This window comes from Pundamilia nyererei, unplaced genomic scaffold (genome assembly GCF_000239375.1).
Source record: "Pundamilia nyererei isolate P.nyererei 1_Seehausen unplaced genomic scaffold, PunNye1.0 scaffold00112, whole genome shotgun sequence".
Taxonomy (NCBI): Eukaryota; Metazoa; Chordata; class Actinopteri; order Cichliformes; family Cichlidae; genus Pundamilia; species Pundamilia nyererei.
The window spans coordinates 1,534,279-1,548,803 of record NW_005187513.1 but is presented as its reverse complement, the minus strand read 5'-3'; the positions used below and the strand labels follow the sequence as shown (position 1 = coordinate 1,548,803).

Sequence of the window (14,525 nt, the reverse complement as noted above, 5' to 3'; positions counted from 1 at the left end):
AATGCTTTTATAAGGTGTTGTAAGTGCATGAACGCTGCACATGGGTCATTTTAGTCCTGGTAGGTGGTTGCCAGGCAACATGATAGCATCATGTCACATGGATAAAAGTTATATCTGTGTGATGTACCTATGTGCCAAATTTGGTTCATTAGGTGTCAATCTTGTGGAAGGAATTCACAGGCAAACAGAGACACAGAAATTTAATTTGTTATAGTACGATTAGTTGGATATATTATTAGTTTACACGTGAACTCTTTCCTTTATCTGTAAAACATATTCTAATGTAATCTAATTCATTATGGATTATAATAACTTTTATACCAAAAAAAAAGTTAGACACGTAAATTGGACAAACACAGATTTATATAGATTGTTCTTGTGCTTGTCTTTTGCTACTTACAAAATAAATATTCCGTGCGGAAACACACAAACTCTTTACATAATTGAAATTTCTGAAAATTCCTAAAAACAGATTCGTAATTAATTAATTACGAATCTGTTTTTAATTATGAAAAAAAATTTGCCAGCAAATCTGTAAGAAATCAAAGCCTTTAATGTTAAAAAAAGGTTCATATATTTTCCACACATTTCCAATGTTCTAGCCATGCCAGAACAGATGTGTAAGAAACATTAGTTAAAAAGATTACAAAAGCAAATTTAAATATAAGGGTCATTATGTACAGTGAGTTATAAACAGAAGATGTCGTGTTAAACACAACCACAGGGACACTAAATAAACCGGTGTTGTTTGAGTGAAGACACAGGTACATGTGGTACGGGTACACTGAACTGTGAGGGTAATCGTGACTTTCTGACTGAGTTGTGCTCTCTGTTTCTGACAGGTATGGATGAGCGGACCACCCAAGCATCTTGGACCCCAGGTGGCGAGTCCAGTCCTTCCTATGAGTCCAGTCCTTCTTATGAGTCCTCACGGGTAAGATGACCCACACGATAATGCTCCTGAGTGACCTTTCTGCTCCACAGCACATCGTTTAACACTTACTATAACAAAGACCTTATCCCAGCACCATTGTTGCTGTTGGACCTATGATAGACATGTATTTGTGTGACAGACGGGACCAGCAAAGGTTAGAAAACACTGGAATCTGGTGTTATTCTTGAGCTTCTGTTTAGTTTAAAAAATATTTCAGTTCAGGCTATATTTAAATGGTGCTTGTTATTCATTTCCACAATGAGGCAAGGTCTTTTTCAATAACATAATAAGACTTTTGATAAAGGGATTGATAAAATAATCCAATCCCTGTCAGAAAGTAGATGACTAAATTAAAGATATAAATGAAAGATTAAAAAAAATACCCTGTCACGATTTTGCAAAACTAAATCGGCAGTTTGAGTGTCTAATACTGAGAGTAGTGAAAATATCCGCATGTTAAATTAAATATGGGTTTGTTTCTCCTTTTGTTGGTTAATTGAACAAAATATACTTATTTTTAAATCATATAAAACAGAGAAATGCAGGCAAAATAATCTAATTTGAGAATGTAAAATGCCAAGGATTAATCTGTTACCAAAATAGTTGCAAGATTTTTATCTGTTGATCCACTGATTCAGTCAGAAAACTGAGCTTCAGAATAAGCAGGTGCTTTTTGCCGTACATTTAAAAACTTTACTCTCCATGAAAACAAGACAATATTATGTTTATTATGTTATAAGCTGCATTGCAGGGAAATATGGTTTGTGATCATCTCCGCAGGCCAATCAGCCTGTCTGTAAATGTAAATGTTTAATGTTAGTCCTTTTTTAAATCATGGCAAATGGTGGACTTTAAAATTAAAGGATCAACTTATTCATGGCTGCATATCCAAAGATATTTACAGAAAACAATATTTTTAGTTATTTTCTTCATTCTGTCCATAACTAATATCTGCTGATATCCAGCACTCTGCTACCCTGCACTATGCACAGTTAGTTCAGTACAATTTAGCCTATGATCTCAGGCCTGTGTGAAGTAGAAATGAGAAATTTGTTTAAATTTGTCACTTTAAGGAGTGTAAATTAACATGATATGTCATGGAATTAAATTTTTTTAAAGGTCATGTAGCTTTATTTGTGATGACCTAATCCACTGTAAATCGTATCTTCAAAATATTCTCAAGTGTAGTTCATTTGTAAAATAATGAACAAGATGTGTGCATGTTCATTTCCATGTGAAACTGTATCTCTTTGTTTAAGTGAGAACATCTCACTGTTTGTGTGAGCAAGTGTGAACAGCTCTCCCCGTTTGTTTGTCCCTCACACATTGGTTGTTCTAGATGCCCTGTATGAATTTCATTTAATGTCAATCTCCTGTCACTTTCTATTAGAATTCAGTTAAATGTCAGAGCCACTCGAGCTGCGTTACCTTGTTTATTTCTCTGTGCCCTTCCCGAATGAACATCTACAGGCTATGGTAACATAGGCAGCTTGATTTGAATTATAAGACTGAGACGCTTGAGATATCTTTGCTCCAGGTGCATATAAATGAGTGATTCTGACATTACAAGGCACACCATCAGCCAGCAGACAGCTGTTTGCACCTCCATAAGGCGTGCATGTCAACACTCACACACAGCTGCGTACGTACCTTACAGATTTGATTTATATACCCTATAGAATATTATATCCCGCATATGCTGGGTTAGGAAAGAAGTGGCATTTCTTGTAAAGCTCAATAGACTATAGTAATCTGTCCAGACAGATTCAGGTTTTTCAATGAATAATGTATTTTGAGATTTTTTTTTAATACAGTTCACATAGTTTTGATGTCTGCTCGCAAACATTGTTGACCATCTGAAAGGTGACCTAATTAGATTCAAAGAAAAGCTGCATATTTTTAAAAAAAAAGTTTTTTTGTTATTATTATTTACCGCAAGAAAAATACTCATGAAATAACTAAATAAAAGGAAAGAACTGAATTAAAAACGAATAACAAAAAATTTCACAAAACCAAAGCCTAAAGAAAATAATAAATACATCATCAGTTAGGGCTGCACGTTTAATCGTTAGAAAATCGCGATCTCGATTCATACTTATGTGCGATCTCATTTCCAAATGACAACGATTAAAAAAAAAAAAAAAAGACGACGACGATTGTACCGCATTTTGATGCGGGACGTAATCTGCATGAAAACAAGCGCTCACTCTTCCTGCTCAACAAATGACAAGGGCGGAGCCTTATACCACGTGATACAGAAGCTGTGCCGTGTGATGCTAAAATTAGCAGGGAAAAAACAACGGAGAGCACGTCAGGGATGACGAGAAAGTGACTGGAGAAAATCCGTCCCGGTCAACCACCCAAACACCAATAACGGGAACCTTATGCAGCGCTTCCCTATACACGTCGAACTCCCGCAGGCACAAAGAAATTACGGAGGCTATCACTTATCACCTGACCAAAGATATGGCTCCTATCAACACTGTGCAAAATGAGGGATTTAGGGAAATGATCAACACCCTAGACAAACGCTACACAGTGCTGTCCCGCAACTATTTTTCTATTGTTGCACTACCTGCTCTATGCACGCAGTGTCGAGCAACGGTGGAGACGGAATTTCAAGCAGTACAACATTTTGTGGCAACAACAAAACGTGAGACATTTGTTGTTTTAATGTTTATTTATTGTTTTTATGTTCAGTTTCAACTGTTACGAAGTTGATGTGCAGTTAATAAGTGCAATAAATATTTATATTGGAAAAGAAAATCGTGAGAGAATCGTGATCTCAATTCTAAGCCAAAAAATCGTGATTCTCATTTTATGCAAAATCGTGCAGCCCTATCATCAGTGCAGAGAAATTGTAAGGCTTGTAAATATTCCATTGCTTTCCTGGTAGCTTTCTTCTGTGTTATATAAATCATATGTCATAGGTTTGGAGACAAAGTTAGAGAGTGAAGGTTGAGATGTTTTGGGCATGTGCAGAGGAGGGACAGTGGATATATTGGACAAAGGGTCCTGAGTATGGAGCTGCCAGGGAGAAAGAAAAGAGGAAGACCGCAGAGGATGTTCATGAATGTAGTGAAGGAGGACATGCAGAGGGTTGGTGTGACAGATGAGGATGCTAGGAATAGGATGATGTGGAGGCAGATGATCTTCTGTGGCGACCCCTAAAGGCATCAGCTGAGAGAATAAGTATCTCATATTAAACATAGCTGAAGTTCAATATAGTGAAGTCAACATACAGTATGTACAGTTAATCTCTCACGGATGATAGTGCTTACATTGCATACATTGAAAAAAATTATTTTGAACATGTGCAATGGACTTCAATCTTGTTACTTTTGAAATGATTGCATTGAGACGAGGACCTGGTCTGTGACTGTTTCAATGAAGTTTTATATAGCACTAAATTACAACAGCAGTTGCCTCAAAGTACGTTAAATTGTAAGTTAATGGCCCTACAATGATACAGAGAAAACCCCAACCATCAGACGACCCCCTCAGACCAAGCACTTGGCGACAGTAGGAAGGAAAAACTCCCTTTTAACAGGGAGAAACCTCCGGAAGAACCAGGCTCAGGGAGGGGCAGTCATCTGCTTCAACCGTTTGGGGGTGAGGGCAGGGAAATAGAACAAAAGACACACTGTGGAAGAGAGTCAGAGTTTAAGAATTATTAATGATTAAATGCAGAGTGCTGTATAAAGAAATGGTGAGTAAAGAGAGGTGTCTGTTGCTGTCTTTCATTGATTTTGGTACATCAAGACACGACAAGACTGATGCCTGCTGTCTATATTCCCAGAAATTCACATTAAAAAGAGATTCAATTATTAACCACTTCTGGTCCTGTTAGAACCTCATATAGAATAGAGAACATAACCTTTCAACCAGTTGCCAACCAGTTGAGTTGGGTCCCCACTGCAAAGAGATTCATTGCAGATGACTTAAGCTCACTGGCACAGACTGACTAAGATTGATTACAGTGTGCTGGCAGTCCATCTATGTTTATAAATTAGACAGTGGTTACTTATAAAGCGCCACTCATCTGTGAGTGATTGCGTGCAGTCCAAGTCAGACCATGACTTTTTGGAGACACTTTGCTACGTATTGTGCAATCACTTTGTGATCAAAAGTGGTCACCCTGAGGTTAAGGGTGTTGCATGTGCAGTAAGCATTCAGTGCGGTCACAGGGCAACCAACTGATTTTTCCTGTCACAAGGAGGTTGCTGTAGGTTTTTACTGTTGAATGACTGAACCATATCATGGTCATCTCAGGCACCAAAGGCTGCTATTGAAACTTAATGTTAACAAGGTGCAGCACAATGTTGGCTTAAAGAGTGTTGAACTAAAAAAGCTTGTTTCAGTGAATGAACTAAACAGGTGCAGTAAAGAAAAATTATAAGGTAAAATAGGGAATATTTTAAACTTGAAATCATGCAAAGCTACTGTAGTAGAATGAAAGAATAAAAATATAGGGGCACACATGAGCATAACGGTCCACTTTGAGGCATAACTGCACTAAATATTAATATCACAGCAAAATCTCCTCATGTCATGATATATGTGCTTGTTGCACGGCATAGCTACGAGAACACTGCTTTAATTTACATTTTAAACAGCAGCCCCGACCACAAGCGCTGACCAGACGTCACTACAGGAGTCTCAGTAATGGTGGGCTGTTAGTAGGTAAACCGTAACACTGTTCTTGGCCAGGCAGGCAAAGGAAACCACAGCAACCAAAGTCTGAACACAGCATGGCTGAAGTAATAACCCCAGCACTACTAAATAAATGACTGTGTTTGGCAGTACTGAACTCACTGAAGAAGCCATAGTGTTCATGTGCTTTGTAATTGATAACAGCTAAATAATGATTGATTAGCATAGTGTTTTGCTTAAATTTACCTAAATGAAAGCTTTAAAATAATGAGGCACCTGCAGTGGAAATGGATATGATGTATGATGCAAATTTGTAGACAGGCTAAATATTAACATTGTTATTTTCATAAATGGAACATTTAATTTGTTTGTTTCAGATCCATTTTTCCATTTAGAACTAATCTGTCTTACGTTTCCTGTAACCAATTTTCTAGCCTTGTTTTTTAACTTAATATAAATTTGCACACAAGAGACAGACAAAGTGAATAATCTTGGCTAATTTAACCTAATTGTAATCATTAATTATAAGCATTAGTAAGGGAGTATTGTTGTGATGATGTGAATTACTAACTTGTCAATGTCTTTTCTTGAACCTGAGCACTCAGGACAGACCATAACCAAAACAGGCCGATATTAAAATCAGGTGGTGCCAGTAAAAGTTAGAGTAACTCGGATTTCTGTGATTGCCAACTTTGCATTTACAAACCATCTAGTGAAAGATATTGTGTAAAGACTGAGATTTCTGGATAATATAATTCAAATACATCTGTTTACTGAGTTCCATTTGCTGAATCACCTATCCCAGCAAGAGCCTGACATTTGCATAGGCAATTTATAGAAGCTGTTCCACTAAGATAAACTTTTAAAAATCTATTTGCAATTAAACCATCATTTATATGTTTCTGCATCTTTACAGAAGATGAGATTTTTAAATTGAGCTGCAGAAATCTTGCTGTTTTCCCCTTTTTCCTGAATTTTTTTAGGCAGAGACAGAACAGTAGAACAGACTCTTGGATTGTTCTTATCTCAGGTGAAACTTTGGAGATTTGATTCAGTGTAATTTATAGAACTTATTAAATTAGTATCAAATAACTAAATTAAAAACAAGACTTACTTTCTAAGATTTCCCAGTTTTTCTCTGTTCATTGTATCTGTCCAAGGCTCGTGGAAAAAAATCTGAGTGCTTCATCTTTCAGTGTGTTACAAAGGGAATTCAGTGTTGTCCCTGTGCTTGTTTGAGCTGCTGCTACGAGTGTGTGACCAGTCGACTGTGAACAGTCCCGAGCCCTGGCGTGCTGACCTTGGCTCCCAGCCATTCGATGTATCCTGGGCAGCTGTGGCTGTAGGCTGGCGGTCTGACAGGCAGGGCTGTGCCCACCGCCACTACACAACAACCCCCACTTCCCTAGTGCCCTGCCCCAACTTGATACTCGACCCCACACGCATCCATCATGACCATATCATTACTTCCCAAGCTGCCTCATGCAGCCACATGTTCACCTGGGATGCAACACAGAGTGTGGAAGAGATGACTCTTTAAACGCTGTGGCGAGCGACTGGGGAATGAGGCATGGGCTCCGGCCTGCACGCTGCCACAGTGATCTGACAGTTATTTAGCCACCAGTGCTAACGTGGCCCTGTGGCACAATGACAGCGTGTGTTAGTGTCTTGGATGGATGTAGGCCACCAGTGTTTGGGAATGATGAGGGACCTTTGATTGACGATCTAACAGTCCCAGTGTGAACACGCAGACGAATGTAGAAACATGCACTAAGCTTGAATTGACCGTTACCCTCCTACTTCTTTTTCCTGCACTGCTGACTGACCCTGATGGTCTCTTCCTGCTTTGCAATTATAAAACTGAAAGGAAGTGCTTTTCAGTTTGATATTTTGCTTAACTTTCCTGTGTAGAGTCAAATATATATAAATATATAACTCTCTCTCTATCTATCTACCTACCTACCTGCCTACATACATACATATTTATAAATGTATATGCATATATACACTGTATAGACTTGAATGCAAAGGTTTGTACAACACTGTATGTTAAAGATATCTTTTCACCTTTAAGGGTGAAAACAGGGGGATATTGCTCTAAAGTTTAGTAAAATGTTGTGTATTTTAACAACAAAAAAATTGAAATTTTACATTAAATTTCGTGTCAGGTTTGGCTTGGCTTCAGACCTTTAAATCCATCTGCTCCATGAGACTCATTCCTTAGGTGGTTGGACATAAAACTGCAAGTTTTCAGTGGAAAAGTAAGCAACAAATTCCCAGTCAGCATCATGGGCAGGATTAACACTACTGTCAGTCATAGAATGTATATAAAATATGGATGTAGTCCTGTCATCATCCACTGGCCCCTCCTGGAGTTGTTTATGGGTGCACCTTGCATTCATATAACTTACAAACAAAAACAAACTAGAATTTCATTCAGCAAAACTCGAGCATAAACTTCTTGCTTATGCTGTGCCTCACAGCTGGCCTTATTGTTTGTCTTTTTAATTAAATTAAAAAGACGCCAACAAGGCAGGCGTTAGTGAGAGGTCCAGCTCAGTGATTCCAAATATTGGACATCATAATGTCTTCATTAACTTCACTTCTTCATAAAATCCAAATGGATTTGTTGCAGTTGTTACGAAGGGGGGAATCTATCCTTAAAACCTTAAAACTTATTTGTTTGTATCAGGCTCTAAACGTGTTTGTTTCATAGCTGAAGTTTGGCATTTTAGCCAGAGAGTCTGTGGGGAATAGCTCGCTTTTGAAGCCAGCCTCAAATGGCCATTAGTGGAAGTACAATTTGCTACTTGTTGCCAAGCTAAGTGCTCGTGAAGTGAAATTTTAAATTGCCAGTGCTCACTTATTTTCTTCACCCATGAGGCATGGCTACTGAACTGTTTTTTTCTTTGCCACACTTTTAAAGTCCTGGCTAAACTAGTATGTTGGCATAGTGACTTAACCTCATGTTAGATTCAGGCAGATATATTGGTCTCTAGTGATCGACGAGGGAAAACCAAATCCCCTCTCCCCTGGAAACTGTTTGGAGTAGATGCAGTAAGACTGAGGATGAAAACAGTTTTAACGAGCTGACAATTTGGTCTGATATCAACTTTTGTCAGATTGTTTTCTGGCCATGAGCAGTTTTTGCCAGGCAACAAGCAGAGACTGTTGAAAGTTGGTGTGTTCCCAGCCAAGAAATAGTTCAACCTATAAGTCTCTGTGAAACCACACATTTTTTCTTCTTCTTGATATTTGCACAAATTTTAAAAAGGAAGAAAAAAGTAGAGCTTTTCATATGGTTTTATGTTTATGTTTATGATTAGAATCTATTTTTGTTGTTTAACCATTGTTTTCACTGTCTGCTGACCATAGCTCAGTATTTCATAGTTTGGTCAGCAACCTTGCAGAGAGTGGTCAGGTTGATGCTTTTTACTTGTATATGAGAAGAAATGCTTTCCGTATGTGTAAGTCTGTGTATGTGTGCTAGAGCTTCTCACGGGGCTGTTGTTGTTATTGAGTCGGTTCATGGTGTGATTAACAGTGAGCGCGGCCTGGCAGGAGCACAATAGGGAATCTCTGAGGATTCCCTCGACACAGCACAACACTCCACTGCCTTTGAAATTACTCCATCACCATCCACTCACAAGAAAAGATGGATAATAAGATTTACTTCTTTTTTTTTTTTAAACTGTATGTTGAATGCAATGGGTATGAGTTGGTGAAAATAGCTCCATACAAATGCAAGCCCACTGCTGCTCGGTCCCTCTGGTGGGAGTTAATGTAGTTTGGGAAGATGTATTTTACTGGAGCACAGGAGGATTTTCACAGGACTTGGGATTAGTACTGTAACGAAGCATCTTTTATTACATGGGACCCCAAGTTTTCAAAAACCATACTGTGACCGATATTTAGACCTGAGCTCCTGAAGCTGATAACTGTCATGAAAAGGCACTGTTAAGCTGCAGGAGAAAAAAAGGCAATTTTTTTAAGCTGCAGGTACCTGGAAATGGTGGAGGATTGCATCTCTGTGTTTCTTCCTCTTCTGTTAAACAACACCATCTGCAAGCATGAAATGGTATACAGACCTTTTATGACTTGCACAAAATGACTGAATAAGACAGAATACTTTAAGAAACTGGATTTATACGTTTTGATTTTATAGAACTATAGATACATTTAAGGTAAAGAGTTGTTGGGTTTAAGATGACAGCACAGAATTCTTATACTGAGAAAGTCGGTGGCCTGTTTGTGGAATTTGGAGACCTGTTTTAACCATGTAAAGCCTGAACGAAGAAATAATTAACAAAAAACCCCAAAAAACAACAACAACACTGGAGCATGTATTGAAACTTGAATCAAGAGAAAAAAAAAGACAAGAGAGGAAATATGAAGTTCCATGTATGAATTTTCATTTGTATAATTTTTGCTACATCTGACATTTATGTGCAATTTATTGCTTAAAAATTTATTGTGCAAATTCTTATGTTTTCTTATTTTTAGGCGAGGAAAAAAAAGTATGTATCATATATGACACACCTGGTGTTAGAGGGTTAAAGAGTTTGGTTTTGAATTCTGTTTGCATGATATATTTTATTGTACAGGGTGGGCCATTTATATGGATACACCATAATAACATGGGAATGGTTGGTGATATCAAAGTCCTGTATGTGGCACATTAGTATATGTGAGGGGGCGGTGACCATGGTGGCCATTTAGAAGTCGGCCATGTTGGATACAACTTTTGTTTTTTCAATAGGAAGAAGGCCATGTGACACATCAAACTTATTGGTAATGTCACAAGAAAAACAATGGTGTGCTTGGTTTCAACGTAACTTTATTCTTTCATGAGTTATTTACAAGTTTCTGACCACTTATAAAATGTGTTCAATGTGCTGCCCATTGTGTTGGATTGTCAATGCAACCCTCTTCTCCCACTCTTCACACACTGATAGCAACACCGCAGGAGAAATGCCAGCACAGGCATCTAGTATCCGTAGTTTCAGGTGCTGCACATCTCGTATCTTCACACCACAGACAATTTCCTTCAGATGACCCCAAAGATAAAAGTCTAAGGGGGTCAGATCGGAAGACCTTGGGGGCCATTCAACTGGTCCACGACAACCAATCCACTTTCCAGGAAACTGTTCATCTAGGAATGCTCGGACCTGGCACCCATAATGTGGTAGTGCACCATCTTGCTGGAAAAACTCAGGGAACGTGCCAGCTTCAGTGCATAAAGAGGGAAACACATCATGTAGCAATTTCAAATATCCAGTGGCCTTGAGGTTTCCATTGATGAAGAATGGACCCACTATCGTTGTACCCCATATACCACGCCAAACCATCACTTTTGTTGTTCCAACAGTCTTGGAGGGATCCATCCAATGTGGGTTAGTGTCAGACCAATAGCGGTGGTTTTGTTTGTTAACTTCACCATTCACATAAAAGTTTGCCTCATCACTGAAGAAAATCTTCTGCGTGAACTGAGGGTCCTGTTCAAATTTTTTGCCCATTCTGCAAATTCTGTGCGCCAATCTGGGTCATCCTCGTTGAGATGCTGCAGTAGCTGGAGTTTGTAAGGGTGCCATTTGTGAGTAGCTAATATCCGCCGAAGGGATGTTCGACTAATGCCACTCTCCAGTGACATGCGGCGAGTGCTACGCTGTGGGCTCTTGCTGAATGAAGCTAGGACAGCCACTGATGTTTCTTCATTAGTGACAGTTTTCTTGCGTCCACATTTTGGCAAATCCAACACTGAACCAGTTTCATGAAACTTAGCAAGCAGTTTGCTAACTGTAGCATGGGAGATGGGTGGTCTCGTAGGGTGTTTTGCATTGAAATCTGCTGCAATGACGCGGTTACTGCATTCACCAGATATCAACACACTTTCGATCCGCTTCTCACGTGTTAACCTCTTCGACATGTCAATGGCTGTGAACAAAGAGAAACTTGTAAATAACTCATGAAAGAATAAAGGTATGTTGAAACCAAGCACACCATTGTTTTTCTTGTGACATTACCAATAAGTTTGATGTGTCACATGGCCCTCTTCCTATTGAAAAAACAAAAGTTGTATCCAACATGGCCGACTTCTAAATGGCCACCATGGTCACCACCCATCTTGAGGAGTTTGCCCCCTCACATATACTAATGTGCCACAAACAGGACTTTAATATCACCAACCATTCCCATGTTAGTACGGTGTATCCATATAAATGGCCCACCCTGTACATAAAATAATGGTAAAACATGATAAAATCTCTTGGGTTAATATAACAGCCTGATGGCCCAGGACCAGTAAGGCCTCAGTCTTACAGGGACATTTTGGTTGTCACTGGTTGCTAGTGGAAAAATGTGTGCCAGACTTGTCGTTAAGTGAGACTGGTCGTAAAGAAGTACGCGATGCTGGACCAAAGGCCTTGTTGTGATTGCTTTGGTCAGTAGCATTTGAATGGTGCATGTAGTTTACATGGAGGATGCCAACTATTTGTTGAGAGGTAATACAGTTTTTACTTCAGAAGTTCTACTTTTCCAATTTACTTGATACTTTTTACAGTTTCACTACCACTTAGCTAGTAGTTTTCTGCTAGCTACTAAAACATCCTCTTCTTGACCGATTTCGTGTAGCCTTCCTTACAATGGTAATTTCCAGTAGATCACAAAAGCAATGCACATAGCGGCTTGTTATGAGAGGTTAATAAAACATCTATAGAGTTCTTGTATTTTTTATGGCAGATACTGGGGGTTTAAATATGAACCAGTGTTATTAATGTGAACCATCTTTCTCTTCAAATTTTTGGGCTTCTCTTGCAGATTTTATTGGCATCAATTGTGTTCTCGCCTTGCTAATTAGGAGTACGCTATAGCACACAATTATCAAAGTTGCCTACTAATGTGCTTAATATTCTGATCTCTTCCCTCAGGGCTTCGCAGACAGCCCTCATTACAGCGATCATTTGAGTGACAGTCGATTAGTGTCCCATGAAGGATTGTCCCCAACACCTTTTATGAACTCAAACATAATGGGTAAGTAAGTGACTCCTTTCAACTCACCCTCATATGCCCTTTGGTGGTGGAAAGACATCCTAAAAAAACTGATTGAGATTAAGGCACATCATTTACTGGAGGCAGCAGGACTGAAAGGCTTGCAGGCTACAGGACAATTTTCTTCTCGCCCCTCATGTCTTTATTTCCTCTCTTTAATCCCCCTCCCCTTTCCACATCTCCCTCTTCCTCCTCCTGAGATGACCCTCCCCCAGGCTAGGAGTCACACCATCAGTATAGGTTTCCGTCATAAGAAGCTGTGTCCTAGACATCAAAACTGCCCTCAGCAGCTTCCAGCAGCAGCACAGTTATGTATTGTTTGGGTGTAGGGTTAAACAGACTGTTGTATCAAGGACCCCACCGTGAAACAGAAACAAGCTTTTAAACTGAAAGTAGATCATACAGTTGTGTTCATTTGGGATTGTTGCTGTGTTTGCCTTTGGATTTTTCAGGTGCTGCGTTTCCTTTAGCTCAATCTGGTTTGCTCATGCAAAAGATATATATTTATTTATTTGCATTTGTTTGGCTTTCATTTTACTAGTTAGTTAGATTTCTGGACCTTTACTGTAGTGTTTCTTGGCTTTTATTCTCCAAGTTTTTTTTTTGTGACTTACTCTGCATTCCTATTATTAGCATCAATTTAATCACAAGCAGGTGGACGCACTTTCCCCAAACACATCGTACTTTGAGTTTTAATACTCTGTCATCACTTTTTAAAAGACATAGTGTTACTGGCTTACAATATGCTCTGCTATTGTAGCGGTTAAAAGCTGTGTGCAGCTCTTTGGCCTGGCATCGTTGTGATGTGTAACCACTCGACAGTTTTATGGCTAACTACAGCTTAGCCCATTATGTAATGGCCCTGGAGACTGGTTTCCAAGCACAGCGGTTAGGGCGCTACTGAATGAAACAAATTATTATCTTTCCTGCAATTGATCACATGACTGCTTCCCCACCCATTGCCACTGTGTGTGTGTAATTGTGCTCACCAGCTTCAGAATATGGATGTGATCTGTTGCAATGATATGTCAGAGTTGGGCAACATGATTGTAAACTTGGAATTGCCTGCGCTTATCTCAGGATGGGAATTCAGGATGACTGTGGTCTTATTAAATTGTTTTTCCAGAAGTAATATCTGCGCGGATTTATAGTTTTCAGCACCCTCATTAAGCCATGTCTGAAAGGTTATTCCTCATTAATGCACAGGATAGAACAACTATGTAGTAGTGAAATATATGGTTGGGGCTGTAAATATTTGTGCAGTGACATCATTTTCATGAAGTTAGGCTTTTTACACCACTATAATAGATTGGAGATTAAATGGTTGAGATGCAGTTAAAATGGAGACTTGAGGGGGATTGAAGAAAAGTAAAAGTACCACAACACCAGTGAACAGACAAAATGCCTACTGTGACTTATGTGCAGGTTTATATTTAATGTATTTTTGGCTATTAGGAGTGCTGTGGAGTGTATTTGGATGAGATCTCTATTATAATGTGTGCCCTTCTTACTCCTGTTCTAATCATGTGATGCAAAAAAAATAACATAGTTAAAAACCCACAACTAACCATCTTAAAAAGGGTAGACATCATAGCATAATAATAAACATAATTTGAGAAACTGTTTTTAACTGTATGCCACAGAACAGAATGTTGGGTAATGCTAGCTAACCAAGTTTCATAAATGTCTGTTAACTGCTGGGAGTCTCTTGCTACATGCAGCAACACTACCGACAGTTGGAGAAAAAGATAACCTGTCACTTAAAGCTAAAATAACAGGTGTCATTCCTCACAGCAGACTCATTTGTGCACCAAATAGGGCTGCCACAATTAGTCGACTAGTCACGATTACGTTGACTTTCAAAATCGTCGATGACTAATTTAATAGTCGA

The 14,525-nt window shown here is 38.9% G+C and overlaps 1 protein-coding gene across 2 annotated transcripts in view; it reads left to right on the top strand.

Moving 5' to 3' along the window:
* The window catches only part of LOC102202136 (transcription factor 12-like), a 50,563-nt gene that overhangs the window by 14,001 nt on the left and 22,037 nt on the right, over positions 1-14,525 (top strand). The window contains exons 4-5 of one of the 2 annotated variants that reach the window (XM_013913037.1): positions 843-934; positions 12,514-12,764. In XM_013913037.1, the coding sequence (XP_013768491.1) occupies positions 843-934; positions 12,514-12,624 (203 nt within the window). In that variant the 3' untranslated portion in view covers positions 12,625-12,764. Of the gene's footprint in view, positions 1-842; positions 935-12,513; positions 12,765-14,525 lie in introns of those variants that run through there. The other variant, XM_005741641.2, reaches the window with a different exon arrangement.